The 25,049-nt window shown below is 40.8% G+C and overlaps 1 protein-coding gene across 1 annotated transcript in view; it reads left to right on the forward strand.

The window, feature by feature from the left end:
* The window catches only part of LOC149222571 (chitin elicitor receptor kinase 1-like), a 361,400-nt gene that overhangs the window by 161,401 nt on the left and 174,950 nt on the right, over positions 1-25,049 (forward strand). Inside the window, exon 5 of the mRNA XM_089385512.1 lies at positions 8,456-8,643. Coding sequence (XP_089241638.1) covers positions 8,456-8,643 — 188 coding nt within the window. The remainder of the gene's footprint in view (positions 1-8,455; positions 8,644-25,049) is intronic.

The following is a 25,049-nucleotide window of genomic DNA, read 5'->3' on the forward strand; positions in this document are numbered from 1 at the left end:
ACATGATACTGGGTGTTCAGTGGCTTATTACTCTAGGGAAGGTCACGACGGATTGGAAGACCCTAGAGATGGAGTGGGATGATGAGAAGACAGGGAGGCATGAGAAGATATGGGGACAACACACATATCCGCCTTAGACTGTGTCGGCTCATCGGATGGAGGCAGTTTTCCGGAAGGGAGACATAGAGTGGGCAGTGGAGCTGCGTGCATCTGAGGCAAGGATTACAGGGCAGACGGTACATCCAGAGATCTAGTCCATCCTTGATCGGTATGCCATAGTGTTTGGAGAGATTCCACCAGGACAGCCACAGGATCGGGGGTTTGAGCACACTATCGAGCTTGAGTAGGGCATCCAGGCAGTGATCACCACCCCCTATAGGTACCCCAAGGCCTATCGGGATGAGATTGAGCGGGCTATCCAGGAGTTGCTAGCTCTTGGGCACATTCGACTGAGCACGAGTCCTTTTCCTTCTTCTGTGGTGTTGGTGAAGAAGAAGGACGGTACATTAAGGATGTGCATTGACTACAAGGCCCTGAACAAGAAGACCCTGAAGAACAAGTACCCCATACCCAGGATCGATGAGTTGATGGACGAATTGAGGGGAGCACGATTCTTCTCAAAGATTGATTTGAGATCTAGGTACCATTAGATTCGCGTGAGGGAGCAAGACATTTCCAAGACCGCCTTCAGGTGTCACTATGGGCACTTTGAGTTCTTGGTGATGCCCTTTGGGCTAACCAACACCCCCACAACATTTCAGTCCTGCATGAATCACATCTTCCGCAGTCACTTGAGGAAGTTTGTGTTGGTATTTTTTGACGATATCCTCATTTACAGTATGACTTGGGAGGAGCATCTCCGACACATTGAGACGGTATTGCATATCTTACAGGAGCAGCAGTTCTATGCCAAACTCTCCAAGTGTGAGTTTGGGTTGACGGAGATGTTGTATCTGGGACACATCATAGGAGTGGACAGAGTGAGAGTCCACGGGGAGAAGATCAGGGCCATCAGAGAATGGCTGGAGCCGAGAAATGTGACAGAACTTCGAGGATTCATTGGCATTTGTACTTACTACTGGAAGTTTGTCAAAGGTTTCTCACAGCTTGCTGCACCCCTGACAGATTTGACGGGGAAGGGGGCTTTAAGTTGGTCAGATACAACACAGCGAGCCTTTGACAGGCTCAAGGAGGTTATGAGCAGCTACCCAGTGCTTGCATTGCCAGATTTTACGCAGCCTTTTGTTTTGGAGTGTGATGCGTCGGGAGAGGGGATCGACGCAGTTTTGGTGCAGGGAGGTCACCCTATAGCCTTTGAGAGCTGGAAGCTCCTTCCGCACAAGAGGTTGTATTCTATATACGACAAGGAGATGCTGGCCATCATGCATGCATTGGCTAAGTATCGGCAATATCTTATGGGTAACAGGTTCAGGGTGGGGACTGATTACAACAGCCTCAAGTTCTTTTTGGAGCAGAAGCAGCTGCAAGAGAGGCAGCAGAAGTGGATCAGCAAGATCCAAGCATATGACTTTGACATTGAGTATGTCAAGGGTAAGAACAACGTGGTAGCAGATGCCCTTTCATGTAGACCAGCCACGTCTCTTATGAGCTTGGATACAGACTGGAGGGCTCAACTCTTAGTAGAGTACTCCAAGGACAGGTTTGCATGTGAAGTTTTGGATGGGCAGGTGGCAAATGACAGGTACAGGGTTGTCGATGAGATCATCTATTACGGGGACCGCATTTTCTTGACTGAGGGGTCTCAGCTCAAGAAGGAGATACTTCAGGCATCACATGATTCATTGTTGGCAAGACATCAGGGGTTTACCAAAACCTACAGGGCCATTAGGGAGAGGTTCTCATGGAAGAGCCTCATGGAGGACGTACTCTGGCACATCCGGGAGTGCGATGTTTGCCAGAGGAGCCAAGGAGAGATGAACCATCCCGCGGGTTATTGCAGTCTCCTCCCATTCCGCAGGGGAAATGGGACAGTATTTCGATGGACTTCATCACAGGGTTGCCCATGGTACAAGGCAAGGATTGCATGTTTGTCGTCGTTGACCGACTGACAAAGTACGCACACTTTTTTGCCATATCCGCACACTATACAACAGCACAGGTGGCCGAGCTGTTCTTTAGAGAGATCTTCAGGCTACATGGTCTTCTTAAGACCATCGTCAGTGATAGGGACAGCCATTTCATGGGTAGGTTTTGGCAGGAGCTTTTTCGGTTGGTGGGGACGGAGTTGACACCGCGTACCAGTTATCACCCATAGATGGATAGGCAGATAGAGATAGTTAACAAGTGGCTAGAGGGCTACTTGCGTAACTATGTCAGTGGGCAGTAGTGAGCATGGTTGAGGTGGCTGCATCTAGGGGAGTACTGCTACAATACTTCACATCACATGACCATTGGTATGTCACCATTCTATGCTTTATATGGGTATCATCCTTTATCTTTTGCTGACGTGATGTTTAGTGATAGCAAGGCTCCTAGAGCCAAGATATGGATCCAAGAGAGTCAGGATATTCTCTGAGCTCTCAAGGATAACATGGCTACAGCACAGAACCAACAGAAGCTATATGCCGACAGGGGTCGGGTGGAGAGATAGTTCGAGGTAGGGGACATGGTATACCTACGGTTACAACCATACCGACAGTCTTCACTAAAGCAGAAGGGGGCTGGAAGCTTAAACCCCACTTTTATGGGCCGTATAGGGTGATACGCAGGGTTGGACAGGTTGCATATGAGTTGGAGTTGCCCCAAGGCAGCAAGATTCATAACGTTTTCCATGTATCATGCCTGAAAAAGGCATTGGGGCAGCAGGTGATAGTGACAGATGAGCTACCACCCATGGATGACGAGGGGCACTTTGTATTGCAGCAGGAGGCTATCATTGATACCAGAGAGAGGCAGCTGCAGAGTAGGACGGTCCGGGAATTCTTGGTGAGGTGGAAGAATTTGCCAAATGAGGATGCCACTTGGGAGTGAGAAGATCTTGCAGCATCCATCACTTCAGTTGCTTGAGGACAAGGAACATTTTTCCGGGGGAGACTGTAATATTCCTAATTAGCCATGGCTAATTGGAATATTCGAATTTGCCCAATTTTTGGCTTCTATAGTTATTTATAAATAAAAAAAGTGAGGACAGGGGACATAACTCACTTTAAGAATAAAAAGTCACTTCCTAGTAGCACAACGTTGTGACTTAAGGAGGAGCCAAGGGGGGACGTAGAAATGGGGCCTACGCAGACACATGGAGGGACTGCGCAGGAAGGAAGAACACATGGCAAGAGGGGAATCACGCAGGAGAAGGTGAGCCTAGGGATTGTGAGAGGAAGAGGCTATAAAATAGAGATGAGCCCCCTCATTTTGGATCATTCAGTTATGTGCATTTTGAGCTAGGTGTTTCGACTTCTGAGCACGCTGGCTGTTTAGCTAGTCTGCAACACTGTTTAGTGCATTGAGTGTCTTCGTTCGAAGATCTTGCCCTTAGCCCCGGGGGACTTCAAGTGCCCACTCGGGCAAGGTATTTCCTTTGGCATTTCAACAATAGTTTATCAACATTCCAGCAGTAGTTTCAGCAGCGTTTTGGAGGACTGCGCAGCACTGGGAGAGGGACGCAGTTCTTTTTGGTTATAGTGTTGGATTGGGGTTGCAGGTGGATTTATGTTGGGAGATTGAGCAGGGGTCCAGCTCTTGTCTCATTGGAGGATTTTTGGCAGGGTTTCAGGCAGTGTTTCAGGCAGAGTTAGAGGGGTTTCCTTCAGTGGCAGTGCAGGGCATTGAGGAACTGCGCAGAACCCCAGGAGGGTGTTTTTCAGAGGTCGGCCATTCCAGGAAAGCTTTCTAGGTTTTTCTGGGTTTCTTGAGTAGAGTCCAAATCCAGAATTTCAGCTTTTTCCGAGGAGGGGAGCAGCCCCAAATCATCATTTGTTTTCTAGCAGCATCAGCAGCACAGCAGCAGCATCCATGCAGAGAGGCCATTCTTGTCATTCTGAGAGTATTTCTTCACTTGCCTTGTGCAAGTCGAGGTGCCATCTGTCTAATCACCTCTTGTACTCATTTTATTACTTAGTATAATAAAATGACTTAGCATTTCTCGCTGCATTTCTTGCGTATCTGCTTGTATTTTCGGTTTACATTATTATATGTTGTTCCATTGTTATTTTATCACTTCTGGGTTATTATATCATTTGCACATATCTAGTTGGAGTTTTCGCTGGGGTTTGAGGAATATTCGGGGTTAGGAATATTACACCCTAAGTCAAAAATGTTGGGTTCTTTCCCTTAGCCAAAATTGTGCAAAAATGTGTGGAAACAACCTATTACAAATGTGTTTGAGAAGTTACATGACATATTCACAAAGTCAAATATAACAAATTGATTTTTATTATTTTTAGTACTTTAACTTTTTATTATTAATTGAACCAACACTTAAATGTTCGCGCTCATCATCTATATCGCTCTTAACTTTTCACTTTTAATTTTTTTCTATTTTTGCGCAGAGAGGCTATCTATAACCCAATATAGAGTAGATGTGTAGGTGTAATGTATGTAAATAATTTTAAATGTAGGCTTAATTAAAAAAGAGAAAAAATATAAAAGTGATATCAGGGATGAGTGCAAACATTTAAATGTTGGCTTAATTAATAATAAAAAGTTACAATAATAAAAATAATTAAAGACAATTTGTTATAGTTTGATTTTGTTATTAACCCGTGAATTGGCTTTGTTACAATACCATGGCTTATCAATACGGCATGCCCAAAAACCATAACTTATTTGACAACCAAAATATTTTATAATAATATCACAAGATTCTTAACCATGGATATTCACCCCAACTTTATTGTGGATATCATTAACTTGTAAAAATTAGGCCTTGTTTCAATACCATGGCTTATCAATACCACATATCAAACAAAACATAACTTATTTCAAAATCAAAATATTTTAACACAATATGAAAATATTTTTAACCAAGGATATTCATCCCCACTTTACCATGGATATTATTAACTTGTAAATAGGCTATTCTACGATATCATGGCCGATACAATGACTTATCAATACCACATGCCCAAAAAACATAATTTATTTCAAATCAAAATATCTTATAACAATATGACAAGATTCTTTGTCATGGATATTCACCCCCACTTTGCCATTGATATTAGGAACTTGTGAATAGACTTTGTTATAATAGCATGGGGCTAATATCAAGGCTTATCAATACCACATGCCAACAAATCATAACTTATTTCACAATCAAAATATTTTTTAACAATATGACAAGATTCTTAACCATGAATATTCAACCCCACTTACCAAGGATACTATTAACTTGTAAATAGGCTTTGTTACAGTACTATGGGCCAATACCATGACTTATCAATACCACATGCCCAAAAACCATAACTTATTTTACAATAAAAATAATTTAATTTAATTTAATTTTATAACATTTTTTTAATTGAAGCTAAAAGGAAAAAGGTTATAAATAATTTTGAGATATATCTAAACTCTCTGTCCTCACGACTACTAAACATATTCCCATATAAATTAAATTAAGGTTTTAATAAAATTAAAAATAAGAATACTTTTATATTAAGTTGTGAAATTTATATAATATAAATAGTATTAGTAAGAACCAACATATATCCATCTTAACTAAGGATCCAAGGGATAACAACGAGCAAAGTGAAGGGGAGAGGGGCAGGGGTGAGAGGTAGGGATATAGTGACAATGTTGGAGAGCAGAGAAAGAAAGAGAAAGGAAGGGAGAGAGTGTGAGTGACGAGAGAGAGAGAGAGAGAGAGAGACAAGGGAGAGATGGAGAGAGGGAGAAAGGAGAGGATGGAAGAGAGAGATAGGGAGATAAGAGGAAGAGGGAGAGAGGGAGACACATATATGGAGGGGGGAGAGAGAAGGGAAGAGAAAGGCATATAGTGATAGATTTGGAGAGAGAGAGAGAGAGAGAGAGATGGGGGGAGAGATAAAGAGAGGTGGGAGAGAAATGGAGGGAAAGATGGAGTTGGAGGGGGAGAGAGAGGGAAGGAAGAAGAAAGACATAGAGGGAGAAAGGTGGAGAGAGAGAGAGGGAGTGACAAGAGAGTGATGGAAGAGAGTGGGAGGGAAGAGAGAGGAGAGAAGGGAAGAGAGAGGGAGAGATAAGGGGAAGAGAGAGAGAGAGGAAAAAGGGAAGAGGGAGGGGGAGAGAGAGATAGATATGGAGAGAGTGTGTGCATGTTTGGGGTGAGATAGAGAGAGCGAATAAGAAAGAGACACATACATATAAATATAGATATTATATAGTATTATATAATCAACCTAGATCCATCTTAACCCCTGATCTATCAAGCGCCGAGAGGGATAAAATGTCTCGAGGTGCAAACCTTTCCTCAAGTTTTGCACTAAAAACTTGAGGATATAGTGACAAAGCTGGAGGGAGGAGAGAGAAAGAGGGAGAAAGAGAGAGAGTGTGATTGACAGGAGAGAGAGAGATACAAGGGAGAGATGGAGAGAGAGGGAGAGAGGAGAGGAGGGAAGAGAGAGATAGGGAGAGAAGAGGAAGAGAGAGAGAGGGAGACGGAGATGGAGGGGAGAGAGAGAAGGGAAGAGAAAGGGAGATAGTGATAGAGTTGGAGGGAAGAGAGAGAGAGAGAGAGAGAGAGAGAGAGAGATGGGGGAGAGAGGTGGAAGAGAAATGGAGAGAGAGATGGAGTTGGAGGGGGAGAGAGAGGGAAGGAAGAAGAAAGACATAGAGGGAGAAAGGTAGAGAGAGAGAGGAAGTGACAAGGGAGCAATGGAGAGAGAGTGGGAGAGAGGAGAGTGGGAGGGAAGAGAGAGAGAAGAAGAAGGGGAAGAGGGAGGGGGAGAGAGAGAGATAGATATGGAGAGGGTATGTGCATGCTTGGGGGTGAGATAGAGAGAGCGACTACGAAAGAAACACATAGATAAATGTATAGATATTATATAATATTATATAGCCAACCTTGATCCATCTTAACTCCATATCTATCAAGTGCCGAGAGAGATAAAATGTCTCTAGGTGCAAAGCTTTCTTCAAGTTTTGCACTCAAAACTTGAGGATATAGTGACAAAGTTGGAGGGAAGAGAGAGAGAGAGAGAGAGAAAGAGAGAGAGTGTGAGTGACGGGAGAGAGAGAGAGACGAGGGAGAGAGAGGGAGAGAGGAGAGGAGGGAATAGAGAGATAGGGAGAGAAGGGGAAGAGAGAGAGAGGGAACACAAAGATGGAGGGGAGAGGCAGAAGGGAAGGGAAAGGGAGATAGTGATAGAGTTGGAGGGGAGAGAGAGAGAGATGGGGGAGAGATAGAGTGAGGTGTGAGAGAAATGGAAAGAAAGATGGAGTTGGAGGGGGAGAGAGAGGGAAGGAAGAAGAAAGACATAGAGGGAGAAAGGTGGAGAGAGAGAGGGAGTGACAAGGGGCGATGGAGAGCGAGTGGGAGAGAGGAGAGTGGGAGGGGAGAGAGAGAAGGAGAGAAGGGAAATAGAGAGGGAGAGATAAGGGGAAGAGAGAGAGAGGAAGAAGGGGAAGAGGGAGAGAGAGAGAGAGATGGATATGGAGAGAGTGTGTGCATGTTTGGGGTGAGATGGAGAGAGCGAATAAGAAGGAGACACATAGATACAAATATAGATATTATATAGTATTATCTAACCGGCCTAGATCCATCTTAACCCTGGATCTATCAAGCATTGAGAGGGATAAAATGTCTTGAGGTGCAAACCTTTCCTCAGGTTTTGCACTCAAAAAAGAGAGGTTTGCACTTCAAGGGATTGGATCCCTCTCGGCGCTTGATAGATCCAGGGTTAAGATGGATCTAAGCTGGTTTAATTAAGTCAGCATTTAAAATTGTTTACATACTTACATTACATCTACACATCTACTCTACTGGGCTGTAGAGTGCCTCTCGGCGCAATAATAAATCTAGTGGTCACAATGCTAGTGGTATTTTTGAAGTCTTATATTGTTTTTAATTAAATTTAACCAAACATATATTTGTTTTTGTTTTTAATTATAGCTGACATTATCTTTTATTTAGATATTATTTATTTTTATTTAGAAGGGACATGTATCAACTTAAGGTGTGGATGAAATCACACATCACCCTCATTCTGGACTGTAGAATGCGCCTCTTCGCACAATTAACCCTCTATATATTATGTCTAATGTCTCGTACATCATTTGTAGGTGTGACGGACTTAGCTAGTAGTGCAGGTTACAGTTCTTTACCTATTTTTACTTTCCAATCTTCTTCTTTCTCTAAAACAAGTACTAGACTTCTATATAATTCTGTTCATTCAGTTATATCACTCCCTAGCATTGTTCCATTTGTAAAAATTAAAGAAAGAGTGAAATAGATCAGAGCAAGGTGGGCAGGTCTGGTGTTATAAGTTTTCTTAGAATTAACTAATGATCTTTTATCTTACAGGTGCTATGAGTACAGAATCGGTTGCACTGGCAGGAAACACAACTCAGGGCTTTACCGACATAACAGTAGATAAATCTGTGGAATTTACTTATCAGGAACTTGCCGAAGCCACAAGTGATTTCAGCATTGCTAATAAAATTGGCGAAGGTGGTTTTGGTGCTGTTTACTATGCTGAACTTCATGGAGAGGTTTGTGTGATATGTTTTGATCGCATGAACTTCTTATGTTTAATTGCAAGTGCTGTTTTGAAAACTTAGAGACCACTCGTAGTTCTTGTAGTGTGCCTGGGCCCAACTTCCTTGGCCATCAGGGCACTCCATTTAAAATTGCTCCTCATTAATCAGTCTGATTGAGAAGCTGTGATCTCAAATTGGTTTTGCACAGCATCACCTTGAATTTCTGATACTGCTAATAAAATTGGTGAAGGCAGTTTTGGTGCTGTATACTGTAGTGAACTTTGTGGAGAGGTCTGCAAGACAGTGTTCTGATTGCTTGACCTTAATTTTTATTGCAAGAGTTGTTTTGAAAACTGAGATCAGTTCTAGTTCGTGTAACATGCCTGGGCCTGTCTGCCTACGCCATCAAGGCATTCCATCTAAAAACCGGTTCGATTTACTGGCTGCGTTCAAATTGGTTTTACACAGCATCACCTCAAATTTCTTATGTGGTTAATGTGGAATAAATGTTGCATACCGGAAATATACAACATTAAAATCCATCTAGCATTCATTTAGTTGCGTAAACAATTAACAATGTGGTTCTCGTCATTAGAACAAGCCCATTAAAAATTTCTTAACAGCAAGAGCTAAATAAAGGAATTACAATATAAATGCATCCATATTCAATTTCATGTCCAGCAGTTAACCAAATTGCATATGAACTGGTGATTCTCAAACATTAACTCCAAATCCGCTGAGATTCTCAAACAGCTTTCCTTCTCTCTTTACCATTCATAATGACATTGTACACAGTACCATACATAGCCATTTCCATTCCCTGAGCATTCATGCTCTTACCAATAAATTGCAGAGAACTACACATATCATTTAATGGAGATTCATTCATCTTTTTACAAACGTATGGATTGGGGGGCCATTTCATAGAAACGATTTATTGTCCAACAATAGGTATCTGTTGTGCATGCCAACCCCCAAGCTGGGTTATGAAGCATCAAAGTCAAACTCTGCCTGCTGGGCTTTCTCTCTCTCAGACCTTACCCAACCATGGTTGTATTGGACACTACAGGTTTGACATCCACCTCTCAGGAAAATCAATTAATTCTTCCTCTAGACCCCTTCCTTTCAGCCATTAACCAGGACCCTGCATTCCCTTCACTGCAGTACAGTTCCTCAGGAAATCCTTCCAGCCATGGTTAATATATAGGCATGAAGTTCCTAGACTCTGATTTACCTTTCGATGTGATATTCCTACTTACTATTTTACTAAGTAAATATCAATATTGCTCAATTTTGGTTCACTACATGGTTACACTTAGGAGAAGTGGGCTTAGAGGACCCACATTTGATTTTTGGCGTAGGAGGCACTCCAACATTAGAGTTAGATGAAAGATTGTGGCCTTGGTGGAGCGTGGGGGCCACCACAAGGGAATTTCGGCCCACATGGAGAGTACACTCATTGGAGCAGAATTGGTGTAAGGAATTCGATGTGGGCCCACATGGACAATCTTGGAGGCAACTTGAGAAAATGAAGAAGAGACTCTCATTTTGCTCATCCATCTACCATTTCAGAAATTGTCTCTTGACATGGCACATTTGAGCAGTGAGCCAAGTCCGCATGTGCTGTTCAGCGGACGAGTAGTTCCAAGCGAAGATCCCAGCCCTTGCTTCGGTGGACTTCGAGTGCCAGCCCAAGGAGGGAGTTCTACTTAGTTCCAAATCATACCAACAGCAGTGAGGCCGTACTACAGCAGAGGGGAAGCTATAGCAGCGCAAGGACTGCGCAGTCTTGGGTAGAGTCACTCCGAGAGGTTGAGGAGTGAGTGGAGTTTGAGGTGGAAACTTGGAGGGAAGGCCTAGGGAGCCTTCTAACAGGGATTGCAGGAATTTTTGGGGCATTTAGCAGCAGATTCTACAAGTGGGTCGATTTGCCTAGCAGTAGAGCCACTTAAGCCAAAGAGGGTCAAATTTCTGGGGTCAAGCTTTGGCCAAACTCTTCTTGGGTTATTCTGGGTTATTGGGGAGGTTGGGATTAATTTCCCGGAATTTTCTGAGCAATGAAGAGAACCCTAGCAGCAGATCCTTTCAAGCAGCTGCACATTTCTGGGCAGCTACAATGCAGTACTTGGGCAGCATAGCGGCAGTTTGGAGGAGGGTTTCTCACTTGTCATTTTGGATTTTTCTAGCTTTTGCCTAGAGCAAGCTTAGGTGCACTCATTCCAACACCTTATTGTACATCCCTTTTTCATTAATAAAAAGATTACACAACGCAATTTTTGGTGCCAATTTGTGGTCTGATTGCTTGTTACGGTTTCATGGTGTTTTTGTCTATGTTTGCTTTGTGTATTTACTGTTAATTTTCCTTAGGGATATTACATTCGGGTAGTTTAACTCTTAGAATTCTCACAGCCAAGTGTTGACACGGGCAAATGAACCTTGTGAACCTCACAGATTCACCAAGGGAAAGAGCAATATTATAACTTCCTCCCTTTCAGTGAGCCCACTGGTTTTGGCACTGGCTGCCATAATTTGTGTTTTTGTGATTTTAAAGGAGATGCAAGCAATATGCAATGCAAGAGTACAGCATAAAATGCGGCTGACTAAAACTAGATAGAGTAGAAAGAACAAACCTGGATATATAACATATAGCAAGGAGAGTAGTTCACCATTCATACCAGAAATGAATCCGTATCGGACCCTTCCAACTCCTCGAAGTGAAAGGATCTGGCTGCCAAGAACGCTTATCACAAAATTAGTTAGTAATTGGGATGAAATGAAATGCAATTAAACCTATAGCAATAGGGAGAATAGTCCACCAGATAAAGTGTAATAAACAACCTGTTTGATACTTGATGACTATATATCTGTAAATCTATATTGAATGATAAATTAATACTTCATGACAAAATATTTTTGTAAACATATGTTAAATAATAAATGATTTATGGAATGATTGGTTAAATTGTGCCTTGTGACGGACTATTTATATCATTGACTGATCGTGAGGTCAAATTAAGATATCTGCTTCTGGATCATCACATAACAAATTTTTTTCTTAATAATAATACAAACAAATAATTAATTACTTTAAGAATTATATTAATAATAACTAATCATAAATATAAAAATGATATTATTAATAATAATTAACCCTAAATATTATAATTAATAATATAGAAAGATGATAATAATAATATTAATGGTAAGTAGAGGTCCATAAAATTACGACTAAATAAATTAACTAACATATATATATATATATTTATTTATTTAATAAATATGCATAATTGAGGGTAAGGCTATATATATATATATAATAAATTTAATAAATATGCATAATTGAGGGTAAGGCTAAATAAATTATAATTAATAATTAAAATAATTAGCTAAAATTAAAAATAATCATTTACTTATTTATATAATTGTACCAAAAAAATACCAAAAAATAATATTAATAAATAAAAACCAAAAGAAAAATATCATAAATTGATATTAATAAATAAAGACTAAATTAATGAGTAGCTAAATAAATAGATATTGATAGCCCTTTATAATAAATAAAAATAAGTAAATAAAAATAAAGGAATATTATTAGCCCTTAATAGTAAATAAAAATAATAAATAATAAACCTAATTATAAATAATCAAAATAATTCAAAGGAAAATAAATGTAAAGATAATAATAAGAAATAATGAAAATTAATAAAAATTCAAGGAACAACAAATGAAAGACGAAAGCTTAATATTAATATTATTATCATCATATTTATATTTCTTATTAATATTATTTATGTTTAATTATTAACGTAAGAAAGGAATATAGGTTATAATTTTTTTTGTAAGCTTGGTAGGACTACATCTTTATCATGTCCAATCACCCCGATCGGGGGAATATAGGTTATAATTAAAATAAAAAGCAAAGGTAAATAAATAAAGAAATAATAAATTTAAAAAAGATTAAAAATAAAATGAAGAAAACAAGAAAACAAAGGAGGCCTAGGGAGCGAATTAAGCTAAATAATTCGAGGAGAGAGTGGGGATCCATTTTTTGCTGATTTTCGAGATGTAATCTCTGTTTAGATTGTTGGCAGTTCGTTTCTCTATTTCTATGGCTTCCCTAAACTTTGTGTGTTGATAATGAGGAATCTTTGCAAGCATTGAGGCATCCTCAATACAAATGTGATGCTTAGTTTTTGAGGAATGCTCAGCAAGAGCTAATGAGTGAGCGATTATGTGAACTAATGAGTGAGCGATTATGTTTGATGTCAGCGGCGTGTTCTGTGAAAATCATTGAAATGCAACAATTGGAAATATTTTTAATTGTAAATTTAATAATGCATTTTATTTTATTTAGAACAAAATAATGAAATATTCACACTGCAATTTCTTCACCAAAAAAATACCGCGGAAGCAAAAATAGGAACTGATAAATAATAGCACACACAAAAAAAGTATGACACCATTATTTTGGACAAAAGTCCCCAAGAAAACCCAATGTGGGAAAATTGGTGCAGCGGCTGAGGGTTTATATTTTATTATATGCAGCAGAAAGTCTGAGTACAATAAAATATCACCAAACTGGCGATTCTATCCAAGAGAAACACTGGTAAAATTACTGAGGGAAATTTTACCCTCACTCCAAACAATCCCGACTCTGACTGCCAGTTCCAAGTGAGCAGTCCAAACAGAGTTGCGAAGGCCCTACATCACTCCTGTGCAACCTACCAAATGCACTGCCTGAAACAACTGCTACTCAAGTCGTCCTGTCTGCTGCTGACTAGGAAAATGCTCATCCGACACTCTGGAAAATCTTCTCGTCCTTTGGAATTGAAAATGATCTTCCCTTCATCCAAATTGAACTACCTTGAGGATATGCGCAGCCTCCTGGAGATAAATTTCGACCTCCTCTTTCTGACTCCCCGGAACTAGAAAACTCCTGCTGGATCACAACTGACCTCTTATGCCATCTTCTACTTGATCTACTAGCTTGCTTTCTCCTGCTGAATCACTTGCAGTGGAAAATCAAACCGCCCAGATCACTCAGTATCTTCACTGGTGTGTTCTCCATCTACCCATCGACCTCTTCTCATAATCTCCAGTTGGGACTCCAACGACCAAGATTAAAACTTAATCGATGGTTGAGATCATCTCCAAGTTGATCTGTGTGAGTTTCTAGATAATTCTCACCTTTTTCAATTAATCACTATTAGTTAACCATTTTTCTTGAGTTAGACTTTGGAAATTTTTAATTATGGTCAATTAATTTAATTGAGCTATATCTAGGTGAAATTTCCAAAAACAATTTCTGGGTTTTGGAGAACTTATCTGTTTTAGACTCTCCACAAAGTTTCGAGACTAGAACACCTTCGAAGCTACAAAAATTAACACTCTTAACAAGGAAGGTGTTCTTCCAACTAGTGTTGCACAATCTGTCACAACACCCTGTCCCTCTAACATCTCCCCAAACACGCTGCTAATGTATGACCACTGTAGCTGCTCGCCACCGCCCACCAACCATTGCGCAACTTTGATGATGTTGCATCTGTGCTGTTGCTGACACTGCACAGTACAACTATACTATTGCCAACTCTACATTTGCACTGCAACTCCCTCCCAATTGTTTCTACTACAGCTACAACAACTGAGAAGCATCCAAAATACTCAGTCTCTGCTACTGAAATGGTTTCTCCACTATACCCATCAGTTCTATGAAATAGACAAACTTGGCTCTTCCCAGAGCCTTTGTGAGTATATCTACAACCTGCTCTTCTGTGGGAACATATTGTCGTTGAACTACTCCACGTTGCACACAATCTTTGTTGAAATGACACTGAATATCTATGTGTTTTAACTGGTCATGAAACACTAGATTTTTAGAGAGCTTGATGCGACTCTGATTATCACAGTAGACATTGGTCGCCTCCATCCTCTGCCTGAATAAGCTCATGTTGAAATTTCTAAGTTTGACACATCAGAAATCCCTACTGCATTATGTGGTTCATTTTCTCCTACTTGTTCTTTCCATTAACAAGTTATTTATAATATAAATATCAAAATAAACACAAATGCAGCCTTAACACATATACAGATCAACAAGTTATTTATAAATATAAATATCGAAATAAACACAAATGCAACCTTAACACATATATAGATCAACAACTGAAATAACTGAGACAATCACACAAGGGACACCATTATTTTTGGACAATCGTCCCCGGAAAAACCTAATGCGGGAAAACCGATGCAGCAAATATGAGGGTTTTATTATTATGTAGTTTCTGAATACAATTAGGGTGCCAGAAATGGCTCACCCTTTAGAGAACTTCCTTGGCAGAAGTACCTCTCCTCGGAGACATATATTTTGCCTGATCACCCAATGGATAATCGATCCCACAACAACTGCGACAGCTCCTTAGCTGGACAACGAAAGTTGCTCCAAGCTTCTCGACTGCTCTGTGTCACTTCGAGGGATTGTGTCACCCTCTCAGCTCCAGTGTACCCCACGAAAATCTCCAACGCTGCCTCTTGGCCCTGCGTCAGCTCTGCTAGCCTCTACATAGCTACTGCTACCTCTGCGTCACCCACTTGGCTCTTTGCGTCAGCCCTCTGGCCCTCTACGTCACCCACGCTGGCCTCCTTAGCCTCTACATCAGTCCCACTTTCCTCTGTGTCAGCCTTCCCAGGCTTTGTGCTGTCTCTTTGGCACTATCTCTGCCTCTCTGCTATGTATTCTCAGCTTTCTGTCGAACTATCCCTCGCTGCAATAGATCACTGGTTTGATTCTCTCAACAAACCCTTCTCCAGAAAATTGAACTGACTGATTAGTTTGGTGTATCTCCAACTGACCCTCAAACCTCCTCTTATACTTTTCCAATTGAGTCTTCAACGGACGAGATTAAGTCCCTAATCAATGGCTAAGATTAGATTTGACTTGATCCTCGTCTCTTGGAACCTTCTAACCCAAAATTATATTAATACACATTAATATTTTAATTTTCCTAAGTTTATACTTAGGACCCCATTAAAAATATTAATTATTTTAATATCTCCTCATTCGGGTAGAATTTCTCCAAACAATTTCTAGGTTTTGGAGATCTCATGTGCTTTAGCCTCTCCACCAATTTTCATGGCTAGAGCACATCCGATGCTACCACAAATCAACACTCCCTCCTAGCGAGGAATGTGCTCTAGTAATGTTTTACCATGGAAACATCACACTGATCCTCCGCACAGGTACTTGTGTTGATTCTTCCCCTGCTACCTCACATCTTCTGCACTACTGCTCCCTGTACTGCTGCCCATGACACTGCCACTGCCACTTCCACTGCTACATTTGTACTGCATCTCCCTCTCAATATGCTGCCCCTAGCACTGCCACTGCCACTTCCACTGCTACATCTGTACTGCATCTCCCTCTCAATACGCTGCCCATGCTGCCCCTAGCACTGCCACTGCTAACTGCTGCACTGCAACTTAGTCACTGAGAAGTAGGTAACTGACTTCACCCAAATACTTACATCCCAGTCAGTCTAGAAGCCTCGTGATGCTAAAGCTGCCTCTGTTGCTAACCCGTGCTCCCTCCGCTGCCACCTTGCTGTTGCAAGCACCTCTGTGCCTCTCGCACTATTGCAACGTCTGTTGCGCTGCTACAAAGGCTTGCACTCTAGCCTTACCTTGCTGCTCCACCACACTTTGCTCCACCCGACCCCTGTCATCCTGCTAATGTCGTTAAGGGCTCTCGTAGGCGGATATGGTCCAAGAGTTTGGGCACCTCAAGGATCTTGCCCCTAGTATGTAGTCCTCCTGGCTACAACTCAACGTCTCCCCACCTCTTCTCTAGAGGTGCATGAGCACTCATGGCATAGTCGTCATCAGTCTCGACCTCTTTCTTCGCCTTAGCTAGAGCTGCCTTTGAATTAGAAGCCTCTCCCTTGTTTTTCTTCCTGGGACATTGCGATTCATAATGTCCCGGCTCCCCACAATGGAAGCACTTCACCTTGGAGATGTCTTTCTTCTTCCTCTTCCCTTGCTGTCTCGCAGATTCAAGCTGCACCCTCCTCCTCCTCTTTCTTGATTCGACCCCCCTTGCCACTACTCCCTGCCTTAGTCGTCCTCCTGATCTCTTCCTAGTGAAGAGCTGCCCACATCTCCTCCCAACCAGGAAGAGTAGCCTTGCCCAAAATACTTTGGACAAATGTCTCCCACTCCTTGGAGACTGCATTCAGGGCAATCCTGACCATAAATTATGGATCCGGTGTAGACCCCACAGAAGTAAGCTGGTCGCAAATCTCCTGCAACTTGAGAAGGAATGGATCTATCTGCTCTCCCTTCTGCATCTGATATGACCGTAGCTAATTCTCCAATAGCATCTTCCTTTGCGCGGAAGAGACCTGGTATAAGGTGGTCAGGGTGTTCCACGTCTCCTTTGTTGTGTTCTTCTCAGCAATATGTGGTATGACATGATCTTTGACCCTTTTTAGGATCATGCACTTCGCCCTTGCCATTGCATCCTCATACTTCTTGTTCTCAGCTGGGTCAACTGGGATAACCACGGTTCTCAAGGCAAAGTCCTTGATGCAATGTCAATCCAGGACTACCAGGATCCTGACCTTCCAGATGACAAAATTGGAAGCTCTGTCCAACTTGTCCTTATCCCTCAGTCTGTTCACTGCCACTTTAGCTACTCTTCTGGACTCCCTCTGAGTCTCGACTTCCCTTCTGGAAATCTCCCTCTAAGTCCTGATTTCCCTCCTGGAAATCCTTTGGCCAGTTGTCGAACTGCTCCTCTCCAATCCTCCTTGCAACTGCAACTTGGATCTGGATTTCTTGGCTGGAAATCCGTCAAGGTAGCGACTCCCTCTACCTTGGTTTTGTCTCCTTAGACACTGTTCTGCTTCGACAAAAATAGCATCCCACCAACTCCTCAAATCACAATGTGCCCACAACTCCTCAAGCCCTAACAATCGAAGAAACTGAGCCTTTCAGGCTCTGCATAATCCCGACAACGACTGAATTTGCACCTCCTGGCCACAATATCGATCCTTCCTGGTTGAGAAAGATGACCGAGCACTGTGTAGGTCTGATCTGCCCCTCTGCCTCTACGCTGACCCTGCTCCTGGCTCGAAATGATGATGCAGGGTCCGTGTCACTTCCTCTCTAGCTACTTCTGCTCTAGAACATTGCTGTCTCTCGAGACCGCTGCTACTCCTGCAAATTCTTCAGATTACTGCTGGTGTCTTCAGTTCTCCTTTGATCTGCAATCCTTTGATACCATGTTGAAATTTCTAAGTCTGACACATTAGAAATCCCTACTGCATTATCTAGTTTATTTTCTCCTACTTGTTCTTTGCATTAACAAGTTATTCATAAATATAAATATCGAAAATCACATAAATGCAACCTTAACACATATAGATCAACAACTGAAATAACTGAGACAATCACACAAGGGACATCGTTATTTTTGGACAATCGTCCCCGAAAAAACCCAATGCGGGAAAACCGATGCAACAAATATGAGTGTTTTATTATTATGCAGTTTCTGAATACAACTAGGGTGCCAGAAATGGCTCACCCTTAAGAGAATTTCCTTGGCAGAAGTACCTCTCCTCGGAGACAGATATTCCAGTTGATCACCCACCGGAAAATCAATCCCACAACAACTACGACAACTCCTTAGCTGGACAATGAAAGTTGCTCCAAGCTTCTCCACTACTCTGTGTCACTTCCAGGGATTGCGTCACCCTCTTAGCTCCAGTGTGCCCCACGAAAATCTCCAGCGCTGCCTCTTGGCCCTGCGTCAACTCTGCTAGTCTTTGCGTAGCTACTGCTGCCTCTGCGTCAGCCCTCTGGCCCTCTGCGTTACCCATGCTAGCCTCCTTAGCCTCTGCGTCACCCTTCCCAGGATTCGCGTTGTCTCTCTAGCACTATCTTTGCCTCTCTGCTATGTATTCTCGACCTTCTGCCGAACTGCCCCTTGCTGCAGCAGATCACTGGTTCTATTTTTTCAGCAAACCCCGCTCCAGAAAATCGAACTGACTAATTAGTTTGGTGTATCTCCAATTGAACCTCAAGCATCCTCTTATACTTTTCTTGTTGAGTCTTCAACGGCCGAGATTAAGTCCCTAATCAACGGCTAAGATTAGATTTGGCTTGATCCTCATCTCTTGGAACCTTCTAACCCAAAATTATATTAATACACATTAATATTTTAATTTTCCGAAGTTTATACTCAGGACCCCATTAAAAATATTAATTATTTTAATATCCCCTCATCTGGGTAGAATTTCTCTAAACGTTTCTGGGTTTTGGAGATCTCATGTGCTTTATCCTATCCACCAATTTTCATGGCTAGAGCACATTTGATGCTACCAAAAATCAACAGCTCACCAGCAGTTTCCGAAGCCATATGGCTACGCACGTAGTTGTGCTAGCTGCCATATACTCTGCCTCAGCAGAGCTCAGTGCTATTGACTTCTACTTCCTACTGCACCAAGAAACTATCCTTGATCTAACACTGAAGCAGTACCCAAAGGTACTTTTCCTGTGCATTGAACTACCTACCCAATCTGTATCTGTGAACCCACATTTGACATCATTCCCACAGGTATATTTCAACCCATAAGCTGTTGTGCTGTGAACCCACATTTGACATCATTCCCACAGGTATATTTCAACCCATAAGCTATTGTGCCGCACAAATAACTCAAAATATGCCTTATAGCTGTCCAATGCACTCTCTTCAGTTCCACCATAAACTAACTGAGAGTGTTGACTGCAAAGCAAATGATTGACCTAGTGTTGACCAGATACATGAGAGAACCAATACGCTGCATATACAAGGTGGGGTCTACCTCCTTGTCCTCTGATGCATCTACCTTCTTCCAGTTGGTGATCATGGGCGTAGACATGGGTCTACAATTCTGTATTCTAAATCTTTTCAGAATCTCTGTAGCATACCTTCCTTGACCAAGGAAGATCTACCCATTCTTCTACCACACTTCCAAGCCTAGGAAGTAATGTGTCAACCCCAAGTCCTTCATGTCAAACTCTGCTACCAGGTTTCTCTTACAGTCCTCCATGAGCCCTGATGACCCTGTTAAGAATAGGCCATCCACATACAATACTAGGATGAGTGAATCATCCTTTACCATCAGGTAGTAAAGGTTGGGCTCTGCATCACTCTTGACGAATCCCATCTATAGCAAGTAGCCGTCGATCCGACCATACCATGCCTTGGGAGCCTACTTGAGCTCGTATAGAGCTTTCTTCAGTCTGAACATATGTGTGTGCCTCTCATGCGTCTCAAAACCCTCTATTTGTTCTATATACACCTCCTACTCTATCACCCCATTCAAGAAGGTTGTCTTGACGTCCATCTGGTGAATCTCCCATCCCATCTATGCTGCTAAGAAAATAACTAAGTGAATTGAGGTATATCTGGAAACAAGGGCGAAGGTCTCATCATAGTCTATTCCTTCCTGTTGTGCATACTCCTTTGCCATGAACTTAGCCTTATACTTCTCCACGCTGTCGTCTACAACATACTTGATCTTATAGATCCATCGACAGCCCACAACTGAGTTGTCCTCTGGTCTTGGCACCACCTCCCAAACATTGTTAGTCATGATGGAGCTATACTCTTCCACCATGGCATCTATCCACACTTGATGTTATGTGACCTTCTCATAGATGGAAGGTTCTTCAATCTGTGTCACCAACGCTTTGTACATGTCTGGTTGTTTGCGTTCTCTCTTGTTCATCCTAGGAGCTCCATCTCTCATTGTTTGACGAACTTCCCTACTAGTTCAACCACTAGTGGTGGCAGGCTCAACCAACTCCTCATCCTGCCTCTGCAGCTCCGTCTGCTGAGAACTCACGGGGTCTCTTGCAGGTGAAGATGTGCTGGTACTGGTAACTGTTCTAGATCCCAGTGACTGCCCCCCTCCAAATGTGCCTCCCCTTTCAAATGTAGTGTAGCCATTTTAATGGCTTCCACCTCCATCATCTTGTTGAGCTGGAAATAAGTGTCCAGCTTCTCTACCCAGGCTTGAGCTGTGCACTTGGTAGTGCCATCATATGTAGGGAAGTACATCCTCCCAATAATACACTGCAACCTAGAGCTCTGTGTGCCCTAGCCTCCATAATTCCTTCACTTCTCATTCTGCTTGAGATGGCAATAGTCTCTGAAAGATAGGGATGCCTTGAAATCCTCACCCATGGATTGCCATTCCATATAATACTTCCCCATGGGCATTTGGTCATCCGATCCACCCTTCTCACTAGGTGCTGATGGCAAGAAAGATGGTAGTGTAGTCCTAGTTGGCCCACCTGAGGCTGGTGGGTGAGTAGCCGATTAAGGGTGATCATACTATTGGGAGGCACCACAAGTCTCCCCAAATAAGAAATCTCGATGGATGCTCCGGTTTTGCTGTTTGATCTTGTTGACCACTATGTGTCAACTACCCATAGCAGTGCACCCCCTTTTTCGCAAAAGGGATAGCGCTTGATCGATGTGTCCGTGTCATTCAACTGTCATCACCAGCCCGATCATGTTATGTTGTAAACTCAGTGTGCATGTGTAAATTGTAAATAATCTTAGCAGATTTGAGTCATGTATGTAAATTTCCTAGGCAAACCTAATTTTCTAGTGATATTCTACGTTTCGGAAGGTTTTTTGTCTCACCGATCCATGATCGGCAGAGCTTTCCTTCAGCCTAACCCGAAAGCCGGAATGAATTTTGTCATTTGAATCTTAGGGGAATCTTGGTGTGCTTCAAGTCTATGTAAAAGTAATTTGGAAATAATTCTAACTATTTGGTTAGGTTATTACAAATTGCTTGATCTGCTAGATTATATCTGTGTCGCAGAATTGGGTGGTTTATGAGGGTCTATGTCAAATGGGTTTTCCCCCTTGAGATGTAAAATTGTAAAAGTCATGATGTAAAGTGTCTTGAGGGTTAGAAAATGTTTTAATTCCCTCATAAGTCTTAAGGCCTAAGTCCTAGGTCCTAGGTGATTTTTCCAAACACTAAGTTCGAGGATCCAAAAATTAAAAATAACTAAAAGAATAAAAAAATAAAATTAAAAAAATAAATAAAAAAACAAGTTTGAAAAATAGAATAAAATAATAAAATAATAATAAGTCAAAATTTTGAGGAAATAAATGCAAGATTTTAATTTTTTAATATATTAAAATGCATTTAAAATTTCGACGGATGAGATTAAAAGAGATTTTGATTGTCATCGACGGTCGAGATCATTTTGACATGGATCACTCGAACTAGCCGTTGGGAATTTTTCTTTTAAATAGGGTGTTAGGGGTCATTTGAGATCATTCGATCTGAGAGTTTGGTGCTAAAGCAAGCTCTCTTGTAGTCATTTTTTGTGCAATAAAGAAAGACTTTGGGGTTGAAAATCTTGCTGGTGTTACTCTTCTGGAAGTGCCGTAAGATGTTTTATTTTTCTGCATAATTTTATTTTCAGCCATTGATGATAGCTTGATGAAGATTGATTTAGGCATAGGTATCTTGTTTGATCTCTAGGGTTTGAATGATAGTTTAATTTCTAAGTATAATGGCAGGTATCTCCATTTGATCTGAATTTCACTATTGTTTTCTCCCTCTATGTTAATGGTTGATTTAAGCTTTGCAGGATATCTTTAGTTTTGAGTTTACCGGGCGTGAGGGGAAGTTCTTGGCTGAACCAGCGAACTCCCGGATTGCGTTTTCTGAAAGAGCCCAGCTAGTTTTAATCCCGGGCTTATCATTAGAATTTTTGTTGCAAATGCATGAAGGGTTTTCTAAAGCACCTCACATTAAGTTTAAAATTCTGAAAATATTTCTGTGGCATAAAGATAAATTGGCTACCTAGAGCCTTCAGTTTGTAAATACTGTAATTATTTAACTTATTTTCAAGGTTTTTAGTTTCATCTTTGCACATATTGTTTCTGGGTATTCTGTTTTGCTATTGCAGGTTGCAGGATTGAAGAAGAGATTTTTGTTTGAAGCTAGATCTAGGCCTTAGAGGATAAGATCTAGCCTCAACGTCATTTTTTGCAGGGATATTCTTCAAAAGATTTTCAGGTTTTTTGAAGAAATTCGAAGGTTTTTTTTTAGGCTATCTGTTTGCTGCTTGGGATCTCATTTTGATAGAAATTTCTTGAAATTTTTTATGGTGTGGCATCCTGGCGTTTCATTTTCGCAGGAATTTTTTTCGAAATTTTGTTAGGGTATGTGCTGCCCTGGGCTTGCAACAAACCCTTCGTGCAGCTAGCTCCACCTTGTGCTTGCATTTTCTTCAATCTTCAACGTTGCTAGAAATCTGCATAAAAATATAAAATTAAAAAAATATATATATTTATAAAAATAAAAATAAAAATAAACCGCAGTCCCTTCAAACCACCCGCAACCATATCCGTACCTGCAATCTGCTGCTCCATTACAACGCTCCATCTTCTACATTGTCTTCATAGCTATCCTAAATTGCAACGGATCCAACTGGGCTCCCTGCGCAGCTCCTCATCCATCCCTGTTCACACTCCTGCCCTTTAACTTGCTGCCCATCTCATTCCCGCGGCATCCCTCATCTCCTCTACACATATCCCTTCATTGACCTGCGGCCTCCTTTTGCTGTCTTCAGCCTTTCGAACTTGCATACGATCAATAAAATTTCGACCTTCATTTGTTTTATATATGTTTAAATTTCATTTTGTCTAGGTTTTTTTTTATTTATTTTTTTATTTAGAGTTAGGCTTAGCGTAAGTCCCCTTTTTTCCTTTATTTGGTTTGGTTTTATATGTTTTTTAGTTTAGTTTGAGTCCTTAAAAATTAAAATAAAAAGTAAAAATTTGATTTTCATAATTAAATTAAATTTTGAATTTTTTTTAGTTAGTCTTTAGCTTTAGTTTTAGTTTTCTATTTCATTTAGCTTAGGTTTCATTTTCGTTCAGTTTTGTTTCATATTTCTTTTATGATTTCAGTTTTATTTATTTTTTTAATCTAAAACATTAAAAATTTCAAATAAAAAATATATAAAAATTAAAAATCAAAAGAATAAAAAGGGTTTTTGATTTATTCTTTTTTTATTTTTATTTTTATTTTTTTAGCTTAAGTTTTAATTTTCTTTTTAAGTTTTAGTTTAGTTTAGGATTTTGATTTTAGAATTAGATTATAATAATTTTAAGTTTTATTTACTTTAATTTTTGCTTAGTTTAGTTTTGTTTTATTTAAAAAATATAAAAATATTTAAAAATTAAAAATTTTGAAAAAAGTTTAACAAAAAATTGAAAATTCATTTTTTTAGTGTCTTTTGTAATATCTATGTTCCACTTTTGTTAAAATTGGCAATCAGGGCAAAACTTCATGTGGATCATCTTATTCATGGCTAATAATATTTTTATTAGATTCCTCTCGTTGAGAGGTGTAGGATTGATATAAAGATCATCCAATTCCGATAAGTATTCATGGAGATATGAATTTATTTTGATTATGGAATTATTATCAAGCCGACCTACAACTCATGTAGGCTCAGAAGCCCAACAGTCGCATCTATTCACCCACCAACGTTGTGTATAAATATAAGAGGACTTTTCCTCATTTGGACTCACTCATCTCATCACATCTCTCTCTCTGTACTGCGCAGATATGAGTCTCTTCTCTACTGCGCCGAAATGGGTCTCTCTCTCTCACACATGTGAAGCCGGAAACTGCTGAAACTGAAGCTGCAACTGCAGAAGTAAAGATTGACTTGCGTGGCCTAGAAGATCTCCTCTTTGGAACTACGTTGTAGGTTCATCTGAACCTCCTTTGAAAGCCGCAACTTTTGGTGGTGGAATGAAGTCAATCTGACCAACGGTTTGCAAGATATCAACTGCCCTAGTTTGAAGCCGGAAACTGCTGAAACTGAAGCTGCAACTGCAGAAGTAAAGATTGACTTGCATGGCCTAGAAGATCTCCTCATCTGAACTGCGCTGTAGGTTCATCTGAACCTCTTCTGGAAGCCGAAACTTTTGGTGGTGGAATGAAGTCAATCCGACTGTCGGTTTGTGAGATATGGTCTGCCCTAGTTTGATAATGAAGCCGCTAATGCTGATGCTACTGATCTAGGGTTTGCTACTGCTGATATGAATCAGATTTATTGTACTATTTCTCTCTGCTGAATTATTGAAGATAAAAGAAGATTTGATCAAAGGGTTTCCCCACACATTGTGGGGTTTGTCCCTGGCTAGCCGCCACATCTTATGTCTCTTGTCTTGGCTTGTTTTCTGTCGATCGTTTAATGTTCTATCGGCACTTTACTTTATGTACATGTGATTGCTAATCGGTGGAATATAATAAGAAAAAGAAGTAAACTGTTATAGGCATAGAACATACCATAATTTAACATGGTATCAGAGCTGAGGTGAAGACAAAGCC

This window comes from Pinus tabuliformis, chromosome Q, assembly GCF_031772625.1.
Source record: "Pinus tabuliformis cultivar Carrire ecotype Pingquan chromosome Q, CPIR1, whole genome shotgun sequence".
Taxonomy (NCBI): domain Eukaryota; kingdom Viridiplantae; phylum Streptophyta; class Pinopsida; order Pinales; family Pinaceae; genus Pinus; species Pinus tabuliformis.